Raw genomic sequence first — 17960 nt, 5'->3', positions numbered from 1 at the left:
TGGGATTTACAGGAGAAGCCATTAAATGGCTTAAAGGTTTCATGACCGATATAAACTTGTGTGAAGGTGCTTTACACTCTGCAGTTCTTTCCTTACAATGTGGAGTTCCTCAAGAATCCTCTCTTAGCCTGCACTTTTTAACTTGTATGTGTCACCTCTTGGACAAATTGTACATTCACATGGCTGCACCATAGTGTCAAATGCTGATGACACTCAAATCATTATGGCCCTCACACTTGAAATCAGCCACTCTTCCACACTCTTTGGAACATGTCTTAAAGAGGTAAAAAACTGGATGGCTTTAAGCAGCCTAAAATTGAATGGCAACAAAACTGAGGTACTGGTGGCTGGTAACATTAGGTCAAAATAGACTGAGCTCACCAGGCCAGTACAACGAGGAGATCTACCCAAGCCGGCCCAAGCAGTAAAAAGCTTGGGTAGCTGGATTGATGCAAAATTCTCAATGGAATTTCAAGCCAGGAAATTGGCTGTCTCAAGCTTTCAAGTTCTAAGGTTCTAAGATCCCTTAGAAAAATGATTTGTCTACTTCATCAACCCACTAGGAGAGTTGTGGTGCAGTCTCTTATAAACTCAAGATTACATTATGGTAACTCCCTTTTTTAGGGAGTCCTAAATATGCGGTAAGAAGACTGCAAGTCTTACAGAATGTTGCGGCCAGAGTACTGCTAAAAATAGCTAAACATGAATTGGTTGAACAGGCCCTGGATCCGCTTCACTGATTACTGGTCCAAAAAAGAATCAATTTTAGGGTTCACTGCATGGCCGATAGGGCCTTTCATGGAAAAGGCCCACCTATCATTAAAAACCCACTTACTGCATATGTCTCGAGAAGGGACCGTTGTTCAGGTAGTTTAAAACTCCTGGCGGTACCTTGGGCCACAAAGGCAAGATGTGGTGGACGTTCCTTTGCCCACCTGCCATCCAAACTGTGGAGTAGCCTACCTCTGGCTCTCAGAAGCCAAGAATCGGAACATTGTTTCAGAAACATTTTAAAACTTACCTCTTTCACCCTTTATTTACAGGTTGTCTAGATACCATTGGGGGTTGTTGCTTTAAGCACCGGAAGGCCCGGTTTGGATAGGCACATGCTTCACAAAAGCTACTAAACTGATCTTAACTGCGTAGATTATAAATAGCAGGCATCCAAGGGTGTGGTTGATTGAAGTAAGCATACTCCTTGTCAGTGTTAGTGCCCTCATTAAGGGCCAGATCAGGTATGTTTTGGATCCCTTTCTGAATACATTTCAGAGGGTCAGAACTCAGCTTCTCATAGTGTCTCCGGTCACTGAGTTGCCAGAGAATCTCACTGTCATATTCAGTGGTGTTCTGGACTATGATGCCCCGACCCTTGTCAGCTAACTTGATGGTAATGATCATATTATTAGACAAATCGGACAGAGCATTCTTTTCATCCTTAGAAATATTGTATGGAGGAATATTTTTTCTTTTCCAGTTCCTTCACCTGTTTCAGAACAATTTTCTCAAACACTAGGATTTCTGCACTCATAAGTCTGGCTGGTGGATCAAATTGTGAAGGTAAGTGTGCATTATCACTGTCCTCCCGCTCCATTTCAGGTTTGCCTTTGAAGAAATGTTTGAGCTTATGGTTCTAAAGAACCCGTATAATCCACCCCTTAGTCTAAAAAAGTCAGGATGGTTGGTAAGGACAAACCCCAAACCCTGACTCACTGCACTGTTAATGGGTGGTGGCGATATGTTGGGATATATTTATGACAGGGGATTGGCCTCTGACGCTATTATTTAACAACTGTAATATTTGTTCAATGTCGGTCTGTCTCCTGACTGATGGTTGTAACCTCGCCAACCTCTGCTTGTGCCCCTCCCTCTGGGTTTCCCGCGTCTCTGTTGGCCGTGCTCTAAAAAAACAACCTGTTGACTCTGTTTCACCAGAATTTGAAGCCGGGAGGCTCCTGGTCGTCGGAACTCACAGATGGACTGGAGACATGATGACATGTAAAAGTCCTGTCTCAAGTAGCTGTGAACCTGTTGAATATTGAAACGTGATTTGCCTTTATATATTTTATCAATCTTTTTCCCCCAACTGACTTGAATAGAACTCATCAATGGTTTTCTGTACGTTATCTAACACTGCCTTAGCATTTTCAATAGCAATATTATTCCTGATTTTATTCTCCAAATCTTTTATTTGATGTTTCAACATGCTTAATTCTTTAACAGCTGTGTCAATCCCTAGCACTGTCTAGTGCAGAGAACAGTTATTGCCAATATAACTGAAATTCTTTTTGAACTTCTCATTCTGTGTAAAAATGATGAGTACTTTTTTTACATGAAGTCCCAGATGATTTACGTCAGTTTTCAGGTATTCATTCAGTCTTAGCTGAGACATTCCCTTTTAATGGCATGGTTTACCATGGATCTCTGTCCTGAATGCCTTTTCTTTAATCTTTCCAACTCATTGATGGCTGCCCTCTTGTTGAACTTGTTGGGAGTTGTAGTGTTGTTCAATAAGGAGGAAGACTCTAAAATTCTAGAACATAATCATCAGAGTATGACAAGGTCTCTCTTTAGCAATATTCCTCACTGAATCAGTGAAAACAATCCGCAAAAGTCCTTGCAGACCACTGCCTGCTCTAAGGTCTATATCAATCACAAGGAGAATGCAGTAATTCCACGGTACCTGGGTAACAATATATATCAAATACTGCAGAACCGCATTGTCAGGGTTAGTACCTTTTCCCCAGTCAGTAATGAAATCAGAACCTTTATCAATAGACACTGACAGCTTTTGAATGATTCTTGTGCACAGGCCCCTCTCTTTGCCTTCGAGAGTAATAGGAATATGAGAGACTTTGTAGAATGAGCCTACATGTAACCAGTAGCAGCTCATGGGGATTCCTGGGGGCAGAGGGGGACGCACGGAGGCTGGCGCATTAATACATTATTCAAATGTATTAAAGCAAATATTAAAAATAAACTTACCTTCTCCACCGCGTGTTGCTCCTCTCTACTGCGTCATTGCTCCAGGCACAGGCTCCCAGCCTGCCCTGCGTCAGTCCTGACCCTGCTCAGAGCTGTATTGCCAGGCTTGACAGAGCCTACTGCGCATGTATGTTTGGCCGGCCCGAGACGGCCAGCCAGACATACATGTGCAGTGAGAGGGAGTGCTGTGCAGTCCCCCTCAGTGCAGGTCACCCCCGTGGCCCCGCCCCTTTCAAAGAAAAGGATAATGAGCATAGTTTATTATCCTTTTCTTTGAAAGGTTTTGTAGCTGCCGCTGCTGGCGGGGGGCGCAACGCTCCTTCGCCCTTATGGAGAAGTCACCCCTGCCTCTACAAGCAAGTGGTTGAAGGGATAAAGCCACCAAAGAGGGGAGGATACATGGTACACTTAGTCAACCTCAGGGAAGCTAAACTGATGGCCCTTTTGGACTGCACCAGCAAAGGCCTGAACAATATTAATGATAAGCAGAGACTTTCAGTGGTCCATTTCTAATTTTGTATTCTGTTGTTGTAATCCTAACTCCTTTGCGATTTCCCTGCTTGGGTGGTTTACTCATTTATCAAATGTGTGCTGTTCCCCTGCTTGACTATTATGCTTGTTCCAGTGTTTGCACTATTGCTGCTCTGTGTGTCAACTTCTAATACATTGTATACCATGGGAGCACATTTCCAATACACACCATAAGGCTTGTAGTTATTAACTTTGGAGCCACTTGTGCTACATCAGGTAGAGGGCCTTTACACTACAGTGTGTATTCTGAGCACATTTTTAATTATTTTGTTCAGGATGTCCATTCTTGGTATACACTTATAGGCTCCTGTATGAACTTTATTCACATGCTGATATTAGACACGAGGGTGCACTCTTGTTAGGCTGGCCCATCATCATCTCACCCTACCCAATATGGCAGACGCTCACACTATGATTGAGCAGTCTAGAGGTTATCTTGTCTGATCAACAGATAATATCGGAGTGCCTGCCACAACTCTCCTTCAACTCAGCAGAAGTGCAGTGCGCTATGAGGAGAGGATGATGGTGTGCTTCCAGCATGTAAGTTACACATCCAGTTAGTTTGATTTTGTGGTTTATTGTTAAGTAGCGTCAGAATCCCTTGTCTAGTTGTGACTATGAGATGTTTTGTACTGATTTAGACGTGAAATCGCTGGTGACTTCACAGCTCTTTATCTGCATTACCGTCTCTGGCTTAGCCGGGTTAGACTTAACCTGTGGGCATCCAACAGGGCGTGCTGTGGCATCTGTGATTCATGTAAGCATTTTCTGAAGCCAGCACAATATTGGCAATGCATGTTTTTGCACTGGGTACATGTTTTTCATTTGACACAACATGACCAAGTGCTATCTGGACATAGGCCCTCATTTGGACTTTGGCGGTCAATTTCACTGACCCCCAAAGCCCAACCTGCCGGAAAACCGCCAGTGTTGGCGGTCAGCAGACTGCCATATTACGAGTGCTGGCTGCTTTCTGCCATTATTGAAGCGGAAAGCAGCCAGCAGTTGTGTTGGCGGTTGGCGCTGCAGAGGTGGTTCCCTCGCCAGCACCGCCATGTCAGAAGGATTCCGCCTGCCGTATTACAACCCGTAATACAGCTTGGCAGAGTCCTGCTGGCATGGTGGTGGCAGCGAGGGAAGACCGCCAGGACCCAACCCCTCCCGAATGTCCCCCTCAACTGAGAAGGTAAGTGGGCATCCGAAAGGGGGTGAGCCCAACGGGCCAGTCATGGTTGTGGAGGCTTAGCATTTGCCAAGCCTCACAACTCTTAATGTGGCGGTCCTTACTGCCGGCTCCGCAGCGGAAGGACCGCCATGGTGAAGCTGGTGGTCTCATGACTGCCAGCCTCGTAATGAGGGCCAAAGAGAACACTATTGGCATTTGCACATAGATTTTAGCTGTGAGATGATGAACTGTTGACATCTTAACTGGGCATGCTCCAAGTATTGAATATATGTGACAGACCATCTTTGGTGCGTGTATTTATCTGATATTACCACTATTAGGATCTGACTTATTTGGTAATTGTACTGTGACCAGGTTTCTTTTTACTTTATTCAGACAGCTGTGATAGTTAGATGACGTTGTCCTGAGGAGACTCCTGGAAAAGGTTGGAGTCGAAACATCAACAATGTTCACAATTGGTTGCTCACAGTAATGGATACACTAGGGTGGCTAGGCAGCTTTGAGCCTCCTTGCTTTTCTTTTGACCTTCGAAAGTTATATAACCATTGGGAACCCAGTGTCTGTATTGTATTTTATAGTGTCTACTGAACCACTTTATGTGTATGCGTCATCTGCACTATTTTTTCCATGTTGTCCCACCTTCAGGAATATATATGTATGAATGTAAAGCATGTACCATTGAAATATTGTGGTCCAGCATTTTCATTTATGTATCTTTGCTTGAGATTCACATGCAGAACTTGCAGTACTGATAATGTACAATTGAGTTGTTTCTTTTAAATGTTTCTACAGTTGAGAATCCTCTAATTATTAGATGAGTGCTCTCCACTTAAATGAGCCCCACATGTTGTTGTGCATCATTTGATATTGTTACGCTGGTCCAGTGGGCTTACTGGGTTGCCCTTGTGATCGGTATAAAATGGTGCCGTTTTTTAGCAGAAGTCGAAACAGGCCGTGCAGAAGGCATCGTCATCCTCTGTGGACAGAAAGAGGTTGCGAACCTGATGGAGGTCTGTCGAGGGATAGGTACTTCGCTGTACAATGTGGGTAGTACTGGAAAGGGGTCTTATCCATTACAATGACTGCATTCTAGAGGACCATAGACGGAGGTAGAAAGCCTGAGGAGTACGGTTCCAAAGGAGCGTCGAGAAGAAGAAGGTCGCCGACCACGATGGCGGTCGCAACAATGCTGAAGATTATGTAGACAACGGTATCTTTTTTCCTACAGGTATGGAGAAGTTCAAACAATACAAACACAGAAAGGCATTTAACCAGAGCTCTGTTGAAAACATAGTTAAACTCGACAGAGGAAAAAAAAAAAACTAACAACTGAGCAGATGTCAAAGTCATTACCGGTAATAGGTGGAGTCACTATACCTCGTGGATTGAAGCCTTCTTCAAAGGCTAGATGGCAGGAGTATGTACAACATGTATATCTACAGCTATACATCCCAAAAACATATAAAGGTATATATGGAATGGAACCACATTCTGTCTGACATGCAAACTAGAGTGAGGCCTGCAAGGGGAACTGAATCCGTTAGCTAACAGCAGGAAGAACAGCTGCCCTTGAATGAACAGTTTTCCTTGAATGTCTTTGAATGAAAACAAAAAATTGCCTCATACTGTTTGCTTTCGGAGCAGCCAGTGGCCCTGTAAACCATGACATACAACTGAAAGGGCATGAAGAATCTGCTGCTCTGCAAGCATTTACCCTTGAATGGTGTTACATTGAGTTTCTCAGAGGTCCTGTTGATCAGATCTGTTTTTCCATTTATAGTTGTTCTCGCTGCATCAATTCTTGAGCACTACTAGGTGAATGTGCAAAATTATAGTGAAGACACTGCTGAGAAAATGAGTCAGTAATAGAAGCTAATTTAACATCTTTTCTGGACCACATTGTCTAAGGATGAAAGGAAACTTTCCATGCATGAACGAGGCATAACTGGGAAACTTTTATTAGTGGGAACAACTCATGACTGGCAATAATTTGGTTGTCAAATTAAGAAACAGGTCTCCTTATTCTTCTCCTTCCTCTGTGTGTGAGACCTCTTATGTAACATAAATAGTGATCTAATCACTTCCTCTACTTTGAACTAAACATATTCATTAAACATTTTCTGTTCATTATTTTCTGTGTGTTATGGATGCACCAAAGACCCTGTGGCCAAAGTATATGAAATACACTTCACTTTACAAAGGTGTTTGGGTTCAGATTTATCACCTCAGCCTTTTCGTTCCTGAGCACAATATGAGGCTATTCATAAAAGAATACAACATATGTTATGTCTCATAAGGAGAAACAGATTTGTTTAAGGTCTTCATAACAGAATTTGACGAAAAAGATGAACCAATTCTCTCCAAATCATTCATCTGGTGATTCTCACATAATTGTCTGTCAAGTCAGGCCAGACAATGGCATTATTTTGCCTTTTGCAGTAATTTGGCATAGCCACTAGCTGGAACCCTACAGCTGCTGCATTATCTTGCTTAATGGGACAAATGGATGTTACTAATCACAGAAAAGAGTGCCCAACCCATGGAGTTTTGTTTATATTATATCCTCCTGTGATAGTAGATGGCGGTCCAGAAGAAAACACTATACAGGAACAGGATCAACAAAAGAAACCACAATGTGTGTGATTGAAATACCAACACGTCTACAAACATCTAACAATAAATTAAAAACTTTATTAATCCAATTAAACAGTGCATTTTGGAATATTGGATTCCAGAAGAACAGGCAACATTAGACAATTTGCAAGTATTTTCTTTTCACATATGCTACAATATGTTTAAAAAAAAATAGCTCAGAATTGTAATGGGAACTCAGCATTCAGTAAAAATGTTATTAGTAAAAGGAACGCATGTGTCTTAAAATTAAAAATACATTCTGAAAGTCATTAATAATTAGAGTTTGAAACACACACACACACATACACAAAGATTGCTTTCGGGAAACCCTGATAAGAAATTTATAATGCCAAGCTATTGTCAAAAGGGGAATATAGTTACTAAAAATAGCTGAAAAAGAAAAACATGTTTTGAACAGTTGTTTTGGGGAGACTGTTGTGTTAGGAGGATTGTTTTTGTTTTCCTTACTGAATCATTAGTTCCCAATATTCCATACTGCTTTGTTTGCCATTCATAATTCCTAAACTTGACCATGTGCGCAGAGTAGTGCATCAATACATGCTCTCAATTCCTACATATTTGCAGTTTCCCAAGAAGTGTTTCATCAAAAGCCCTTTTTGCATTCACGAGTCACCTGGGGTCTGTGATGGTGATAATACCTCACCCTGATGAGAAAGGTTGGATATATAAAATCTGAACATACACTTTCAAGGACTGTTAATCTGTTGGTGTTCATGTTCTATTATGATCATGTAGTGAATTCTGTTGTGTGTATTTTCTTACCTGAGGAAACAACACAGGAGTACAGAGTGTTTTTCTCATGTGGCAAAATGAACAGAAAAATGATCTTCTTTCCCCCTTAGCCATACATGGCTATTATATTGTTAGAGTGGGTTTGGCCCGTTTTCCCCTAAAAAAGTAGGGATCGGAAGCACATCACACAATTCTTGCACTGATTTATGTTCGAGTGCGATGACTCACTGGCCCCACAAACTAAAGAACTGTGGTTACCTAAACACTGTCTATGGGCGAACTGGTACAGGTATCTGTCACCTGCAGGACGTCCTACATCAAGCTTGTTAAATCACTGACCAATTGTCTGTCCTGGTCTACACAACCCTGTGCTGTTTTCACACACTCTATTGGTGCATGCTTCATCAACGGGTCTCCTCCCGGTCCTTATAAATCTGGATAAACAATCTGGTTGCAGGATACTTTGCAGGTGATAGTTATAGCATGGGAGGAAGTATTTTATGTCTCCTGAAATATCTCATTGCTGCCCAAAATAACCTACTATCTGGGGGTAATTTTTGTGACTTGGTACAGGCTCATGTGAAGGTATGTAGCCATAAGAAAAGCCCAACATGATCTTGTCTGGGAGATAATGCCCCATGGAAGATGCGATTCTAGATATTATTGTAAAGATTCACTTCATAGAAAGTGTAATCCGTTACATATGGAAAACACGGTGGAAAGGAGAGCTGATGGTGTGTACTTTGAAAAAGTTTGAATCTTTCCTTTTTACTTTGTGACTCTCTTGTCCTTGTGACCTGTGTGCCTATACAATCTCAACTTCAAAAAGCACAGGTTTGAAAATACAACGATCCTGCTGATTGGTGATTTCATATTTTGACTGGCAGCATGTGAAACGTGCACACAACCTAAGTGTCTCATGTGGAGTTTGGCAATGCCTCAACACCAACAAACTTCTTGTTTCCCTGCCCCATATAGATATGGAGGAATCGTAGAGCTTCCAAAATCATAAACTAAGTTGGCTCTGCCACTACATACCCTTGGCCTGATGGCCTGTCCACCCTTGGGCTGCAAGGTCTGTGATGGTTGCAGTCACTCATTTTCACAGCCTGGGTCCTCAACGCTTGCCAGGGGTGACGTACAATGGTGCCTGTGCCCAGGAAGAACACTCCTAGTATGTCAGAGCAATTGCCTTTTGTTTTAGTGAAGAAATCTCCCACTTAGGGCATTTGCTTCACTAAAACAAAAATATTATACTGTGAGGGGTCAAGAAAAGATAAAGCCTGCTCATAGAGTGTCCTGCCTTCAGTGCACCTGCCCCACCATCAGATGCACAGAAGGTTGTGAGATCCTTGGCAGGCAGGCAGACAGGTAGGCAGAGATCTCAAAATATGTAATGAGGCCTTCTTCCTGACGTGCGCAGGTCACTACCCACTGGGCATTATGGCAACACTCCTCACCAATGTTTAAACGGTATCCCCTAGATCTCCTGGTGCTGGTCTGCATACTGCCTAGAAAAACAAACAAGTCCTCTTTCACTTAAAGCTAGCCTGTATGAGGAGAACCTGAAGAGAATGAAGTTCCAAATTGTTTGTCTGTATTGAAAATGAAGCACCACCACTGATTTCCTTTTTAAGAAAGTTAGACTAGGCCCACCTGGTTGAGACATTTCTCTCACAGGAAGCCACTGCAGTGACACCTCACAGCAGAAACTTGTTTTCCTTTAGAGGGGCTCGGTTGTTGCTCTAACATTTGTACTATGTATTCTTTTAAGCTCGTAAATTAGGCAGTGCTTAATTTGTAAATAAAAAGGTGCCGGTGCTCAAAGCTCTCCTCTGAAACACGTGGTTGCTGCAATTAAATGTGCGAACACGGAATACCAAGGCAGAGCAACCTTGAAGACATCTCGGGCCTCTTTAATCTATTTACAGACACACCATGTCCCTCCAGCTCACTCTCGCAGCCTTCTGCTTTCTAACTTTGTGACGTTTTTTCACTTTTCTCTTCCTCCGTCTTTCACATATGTGTCTTTTGCTACAAGAGCTTGCAGCGAATGCTTGAGGCAGAAGAATAAGCCCCGGCCCGTACAAATAAGTGCCGGTGCTCAGCACCGGAAACAACAAGCACAAATTAAGCACTGAAATTAGGTTATCTGGATGCTTGCAGAAAAGAGCATTGCAAAAATCTTGCCAACCAACTACTAAACAGTTTTTCAGAGAGTAGAGTGGGTGAATGGGTTTTAACTTGTTGAGCTACAAGTAACTATTCTTGATAACCATGTTCTCCTGGGGCACCAGAGTCACGTGTCTTTAAAGAGAAATCCTGAGTTTTCTTTTTCATATGAACCGGTTTATATGACCTCTGTATTTCAGTGGTGACTGCTGCAGAGGCTCTTATAGAAGGACTTAGTTAAAAAAGGCATAATCTTTGGTTCTATTATCTTTTCTTATGTCATTCTTGGGCACTTGTAACCCAAAGCACCACCCATATGGTCGTACTCGGGAGAAGAAGAGCACACACCTTTTTTTGAGAAAGGCACATTGTTTTTTAACACACATTAATGAAATATGTGGATCAAAAAAATCAAAGGAAAACAGCAGATCATCCATATTTTACACTATTCAATGACTTTATGATGTCAGGAAATTATGAAAACAGCTATATTTCTAACAGTGGCTCCTAGGGGGCTGAGTACAGAGTTACACATCTTACTTCTCGTTTAGTATCACCTCCTACGTGGAGCAACACACAAGTAAAATGTTATAGAACAACCAAGGATGTGCTATATGATGTCATTCATTCACTAGATTCCATGGTTCACGGTCACAGTGACCTGAAAGACCAATTTGGGAAGTAACAGTTTTTGCATAAAGGTCACATACAATCAGGATTGCAGACTTTGGTCCATAATATGCCAGCTTGAAAAGTATACACAGTGCACAGTGATCATACATGTCATGAATTATCTGCCACTTTGCTGTTGTACATAACCATGGGTATTCTTAGCAGGCTGAGCGAGAGTAATGATAATGTTTGACCCTGGAGGTAGATGGTAGAAGAGTTGTCCTGATATCTTTATGTGAGGCATAGGATATTTAATGGTTTGCAGAGGAATCCACTGAGTACTTATAAGTCTGTAGGAAACTTGCCCGCATTTCTTCAGGTGAAGGAAATGTACCTGCCACATCATTGACTTTCTGTATAGAGCACTGACAGTCGCTATGGAAATTCACACATTAGAATGAACATCAAGATCTTCTTAAAAAAGTAGGTGGGTTTGATAGACTGAAGATGTGACCGTCCGTTCTCCCTGAGTGTGCCCCTGAGTCTGCTTTATGGATCCTTAGTATAAACTATTGGTTGAAGTGGTTTCCACGTTAAAATGCAATCAATGACCCCCTTATGACTAGTGGAGGTACAACCGAAGGCCTTTAAGTGGCTTTTCCATACTATACTTGTTTGTAAAACAAAATCAGCATGTGTAAGTGTGAGAGACTGAGTGAACTGATTTGCATAGAAAATCATGAACCAAATCATTGCCATATCTGTCTCATCAAGACACCTGACATACTAAACCGTTACATTGATTGAGAAATAACTAATGTACTTAACTAGAACAAACCAGATGACAACTATTCCTACATAGTTAAAAAGTATTTTAAAAATCATATTTCTTGCTTTAAAAACGACACACAACAAACTTTACAGTATAAGAATAAACCAGCAAGCAATATATTTTGTTGAATGCATGCTTGGCACGCATGTTCTAGACTGGCTGTGGAAAGAGAGAGTTATGTTGAAGTACTTATGCAAGGTAATCATTGCCTTAGCTCTGAATGTCCATGTCAGGTACCTCTGTGGTGATACCCTGTGCATAGTATAAAAGCAGCAGGTGTGCAGCATATAACAGGATAGCATGCGTATTGGGGAAGCAACGTGACTACAATATTCTACAAACAAATCACTTTCTTCTGTTTCCCCACAGTATGCAAAATATTATTGCAGGTCTCAACAGCTTTCTTTCTGTCTGCTAGAAGAGCAGTGTATACCCTTTTAAGTTACAGAAGAGTCCACACACATTGGTGCACTTCTCCAGCGGCGTAATTCAGTCACAAGACACCACCACCAGAGTATTGTGGAGGTAACCACCTCTCCATTGAGCATAGTGCAAACAATCCTCTTTCGTCCATTCAAAATGTCTTACTTGAGGAGCTGGCCTGGAGACAAGAGAAGCAAGCACCAAGGTCCCATGAAAGGAAGAAGTATCTTGTGGCAGTAGGACTATACCAGGGACTTGTGTCTACAGGCTCTCCATTGTTTCTCACGGAGGTCTGCAATTTTTAATGTTTGATCACCATTCGTGGTCTATCCAAGATGCTTCTCTTATTCAGCACCAGCTCAGGAGCCCATAATGCTTGGATTCAAAGAGAAGCAAAATTATTTGGAACCAAATGTTAGCATCCTTACCATGCACCATAGATTGACCCAAGCAGTATCAATACATTGATGCTGACCGGATGGCAGATGTCTTCATATATTGTGACCTGAATATCGATTTAAAGTGCAGTCAGTCCCAGTGATGAAACCGGAATCGCCCACGACAGACGGATTAATCCTCCACCACACAGGTGCATACTGTCACACAAGTGCCGTATTGTCCATGCATGTGCCACATGTCTTTGTGCGTACAGGACAGGGCAGACATTGCAATGAATAGATTGCAAATCAAACTGACAGTTATGAGACTAGGAATGAAAAGAATGAGGGCTCCTATTTTCTTCTTTGAAAGTCACTGATGGGGACCATATCTGGGTAACTTCAGTGGGAAGGTTCCATCTCTAGATTTCTGTCATCACAATCAAGCCAGCTTCTCTAGGAGTAGAATCTACTGTTACTGATTTTCTTTTCATTTAACCTGTAAAAAAACAGAAAGATAGTTTTGTAGAATTTTCTGTTACTGTTCTTATTTTCTATTGACCTGCATAAAAAATCAAACTTATGTAAAATCGAACGAATTTGGACTAATTCGGCCAAGAATAACTAGTTTTGCAAGTTTTTTCGCTCTGGAGTGGCAGTGTAGTTTTCACCTGGCAATTCGAGATGGATGTGAAATGCTGCGGTAATAATGTTGATATCAAAAATATAACGATGATGTGGTGGAATATGAGGAGGAGGTAGTGGGGATGCTTAGATGTGTATCGGTGAATACATTGTGCTACAGTATTCAGTGCTTCATTGTGCCAGGATGCACTAGTGCAGAGGTTCTATGAACGTTCTGTGGTGTGAATTGTAGCAGATGTATGACTTATACTCATAGAAAAACAAAATAATAGCTACCCATTACTGAGCACCCCAAATAATCTAACCCCATTCTGTCTCTCCACCCGTGACCCATTCATATTGCAAGGTCATATACAGACATTCCTATGAACTGTGCTAGTGGCAGGTATCCAAACAGCGCTCTGTCATTTCTCTCAAGATTGTTTTCATTCATGTAGCATAATATGTGGCATGAGGCACCAGCAGCTCAGGAGGAAAAGTAGAGGAAGAGAGGAAAAGGAAGAAGGTGAAATACCTGGATTCAAAGGTTCAGTAGGAGGCATAAAGTGAGATGTAAATTGTAGTCCAGATTGTAAAGAGTTTGCACCAGGGTGGTGTTACATTTTGAAGACAAAAAGATTCAAAGCCTTCTGCTGGGATAGATAAACCAATGCAGCATAGCAACTTTACTTGCTGCGCTGTCTGAACTCCTTGTAAATATGTGCCTGTGTATCCAGTGGCGTAGCGTGAGGGGTGCAGGGGGGGCCGGCCGCACCGGGCGCAACATCTGGGGGGGGGGCGCGCTCGCACTCGCGAGTGCTAAAATCCACGGGTTAGGGGGCGCAAATTACTTGCCTTGCCCTGGGTGCTGACAACCCACGCTACGCCACTGTGTGTATCTTAAAGGCAGACTCTAAGGGCCAGATTTACCAACATGGTGCGCAAAAGTGATGCAGACCAGCGCAAAGTGATACCTTTCCGATGCAATGCTTTTTTTGCACTGGAAGTTACCTAAAGTAACACAAAAAAGAGGTTTACGCTACTTTGTGCTTCATTGCATTATAGGGTGGGGGCGCTTCTTGGGTGGCTCCTGGACATTCCCATACAACCACTCATGGTTTCTGGTGCAAAGCCCTAGCTACTAATATTTGTAGACAGGGCTTGGTGCCAAAGTATTATGCCTCCTTGAAGAAGGCACAAAGAAGGAGAACGTTTTCTTTTCTCCAAATATTTCTAACTTTGCATGTGTGCTTTATTGTGTAGCACACATACAAAGTGGGGAACACTTTAAAGTAAGTCTAAGCATAGTATGTCGTATTAGAAGGCTACTCCTCTAGTACACAAGCTATGCTGGACTCACTCACGCCATACTCAAAGGTGTGTGGTTGGTGTTCACCAGCTACAAAGTGAACCAGCTTTTGGGCAGAGGGGGTGAGCCACATCATTGTAGATAAAGTGTTGTCCCGCTCTCTCCCTGACACGGGACGTAGCACAGCAGCTTTAGTTGTTCTAGTTGCTGTGCTGTCCATTTGCCCCAGAGTGTTTCAAGTCTATGATGCCAGTGGACATGTTGAAGAAAGGGTAGGATGTGAGGAAGGAAGAGGAATGGAACAAGATGTTTGCACTGTGACAATTGTGAACAGGCGTGCTATTTAGCGGACATACTAAGGGGGTCATTCCAACCCTGGCGGTCAATGACCGCCGGGTTGGAGGACCGCGGGAGCACCGCCGACAGGCCGGCGGTGCTCCCAAGGGCATTCCGACCGTGGCGGTAAAGCCGCGGTCAGACCAGCAACACTGGCGGTCTCCCGCCAGTGTACCGCCGCCCTTTGGAATCCTCCAAGGCGGCGCAGCTAGCTGCGCCGCCGAGGGGATTCCGACCCCCCCTACCACCATCCAGTTCCCGGCGGTCCGCCCGCCGGGAACCAGATGGCGGTAGGGGGGGCCGCTGGGCTCCTGGGGGCCCCTGCAGTGCCCATGCCACTGGCATGGGCACTGCAGGGGCCCCCGTAAGAGGGCCCCTATAAGTATTTCACTGTCTGCTTGGCAGACAGTGAAATACGCGACGGGTGCAAAAGCACCCGTCGCACCTTCCCACTCCGCCGGCTCGATTACGAGCCGGCATCCTCGTGGGAAGGGAGTTTTTCCCTGGGCTGGCGGGCGGTCTTTTGGCGACCGCCCGCCAGCCCAGGGAAAAACTTAGAATACCCTCCGCGGTCTTTCGACCGTGGAGCGGTATTTCGGAGGGGGGAAGTCTGGCGGGCGGCCTCCGCCGCCCGCCAGACTTGGAATGACCCCCTAAATGGTTTAAAAAAGTAAAATGAATACGCACAGAGGAACAATATGCAAAGACTTACACCACCATTACCTCCGATATTTTCCTAAACCCTAGGGAAGCATCCAGCGCAAAGGGTAGATTAGCATGAGATGGTCAAAGCATACTTGCTGTTATTAAGCAAAAAAAAATTAATGTCAAAGATGAAAGCTGGGTTAAAAAAAGAAAGTTTTGTTGTTGAAAATAATTTTAAGTATTGAATATGGCTTTAGGTTCAGATGAAAGGGAACAGGAAGGATACAAAAAACTACTTTATTAAAATATTTTGGAGGATGGAGGGACAAAGCTTTTATTCTGGGCGTCAGGGTCAGTAGGAGCAAGTTATGTATGAATGGCGGTTCTATATGTGAAGAGGTATACACTGTGGGAAAGAGACAAACCAAAATGACTCCACAACATCATCACTGCTATGGACAAAATTGAGGACTATGTAAGAAAAGAAAAGTATGTTTTTTTTACTGCCAAAAAAGAATCTTAACCCCTTTTTTGCCAGGCCTTTTTCCCCTCAGGTGCCAAGCCTTTTTTGGGGCAGTTAGCGCTTAGGTCCTCAGAACTTTTTGTCCACATAAGGTACCCATGCCAAATTAGCGTTCTTTTTTTCTACAAAATCCTAGGGATTATAGAGGTACCCAAAGTTTGTGGGTTCCCCTGGAGGAGACCAAGAAATTAGCCAAAATACAGCGAAAATTTAGTTTTAAAAAATGGGAAAAAGGGCTGCAGAAGAAAGCTTGTGTTTTTTTCTCTGAAAATGGCATCAACAAAGGGTTTGCAGTGCTAGAATCACCATCTTCCCAGCTTTCAGGAACAGGCAGACTTGAATCAGAAAACCACATTTTGCAACACAATTTTGTCATTTTACTGGGCGTACCCCATTTAAACTATTTTATGTGCTTTCAGCCTCCTTCCAGTTAGTGCCAGAAATTGGTGTGAAACCAATGCTGGGTCCCAGATAGCTAAACATTTCTGAAAATTCATCAAGGTGTCATTTGTATGGATCCATCAAGGTTTTCCTACAGAAAGTAACAGCTAACTCAACAAAATATTGAAATTGAGGTAAAAAAAGAGCTATTTCTGTCCACGTTTTCTTCTATAACGTTTTCCAGCTATGGCAGATTTTTGAAAGCAATATACTGTTAGATCTGCTGGACTCTTCTGGTTGTGGGGATATACAGGGCTTGTAGGTTCATCAAGAACCCTAGGTTCCCAGAGCCAATAAAGGAGCTGCACCTTACAATAGGTTTTCATTGTATACCGGGTGTACAGCAATTCATTTGGTAAAATATAAAGAGTGAAAAATAGGTATCAAGGAAACCTTTGTATTTCCGAAATGGGCACAAGAGAAGGTATTGAAAAGCAGTGGTTATTTGCACATCTCTGAATTCCGGGGTCTCCATAAAAGAATGTGAATTACAGGGAATTTCTCAAATAGACGTCTTTTTTACACAATGCCTTACATTTGGACGGAAAAAATGTAGAGAAAGACAAGGGGCAATAACACTTGTTCTTCTTTTCTGTGTTCAAGAAAGTCTCCCGATAAAAATGGTACATCACTTGTGTGGGTAGGCCTAATGCCCGCAACAGGAAACGCAACATGGACACATCACATTTTTACATTCAAATCTGACGTGTTTTTTGGAAAGTGCCTCGCTGTGGATTTTGACCTCTAGCTCAGCCAGCAACTAGGGAAACCTAGCAAACCTATACATGTTTGAAAACTGGACACCTAGAGGAATTCATAATGGGGTGACTTGTGGGGCTCTCACAAGGTTCTGTTACCCAGAATCTTTTGCAAACTTAAACATTTGGCAAAAATAACATTTTCCTCACATTTCAGTGATAGAAAGTTCTGGAATCTGAGAGGAGCCACAAATTTCCTTCCACCGAGCATTACCCCAAGTCTCCCAATAAAATGGGTACATCGCTTGTGTGGATAGGCATAGTGCTCGCGACAGGAAATGCTCCAAAAAGCAACATGAGCACATCACATTTTTACATTTAAATCTGATGTGTTTTTTGGAAAGTGCCTAGCTGTGGATTTCGGCCTCTAGCTTAGCCAGCAAGTAGAGAAGGGTAGCAAACCTATACATTTTTTAAAGGTAGACACCTAGGGGAATTCAGAATGGGGTGACTTGTAGTTCTCTCTCGATATTCTGTTATCCAGAATCTTTGGCAAACCTCCAAATTTGGCAAAAAAACACTTTTTCCTCACATTTCAGTGATAGAAAGTTCTGGAATCTGAGAGGAGCCACACATTTCCTTCCACCGAGCATCCCCCCAAGTCTCCCGATAAAACTAGTACCTCGCTTGTGTGGGTAGACCAAGTGCCTGCGACAGGAAATGCCCCAAAAAGCAACATGGACACATCACATTTTTACATTGACAACTGATGTGATTTTTGGAAAGTGCCTATCTGTGGATTTTGGTCTCTAGCTCAGCCGGCACCTAGGAAATCCTACCAAACCTGTGGATTTTTTAAAACTAGACACCTAGAGGAACCCA

At 42.9% G+C, this 17960-nt stretch overlaps 1 protein-coding gene across 1 annotated transcript in view; it reads right to left on the bottom strand.

The window, feature by feature from the left end:
- Nucleotides 1-7370: 7370 nt before the first annotated feature.
- Nucleotides 7371-17960, bottom strand: part of PLCG2 (phospholipase C gamma 2) — a 414427-nt gene continuing 403837 nt past the window's right edge. The window contains exon 33 of the mRNA XM_069216644.1: nucleotides 7371-13001. Coding sequence (XP_069072745.1) covers nucleotides 12959-13001 — 43 coding nt within the window. The 3' untranslated portion in view covers nucleotides 7371-12958. The remainder of the gene's footprint in view (nucleotides 13002-17960) is intronic.

Source organism: Pleurodeles waltl, chromosome 12 (assembly GCF_031143425.1).
Source record: "Pleurodeles waltl isolate 20211129_DDA chromosome 12, aPleWal1.hap1.20221129, whole genome shotgun sequence".
NCBI lineage: Eukaryota > Metazoa > Chordata > Amphibia > Caudata > Salamandridae > Pleurodeles > Pleurodeles waltl.
The sequence above is the reverse complement of the archived record's forward strand: the minus strand, read 5'-3'. Positions and strand labels throughout refer to the sequence as shown.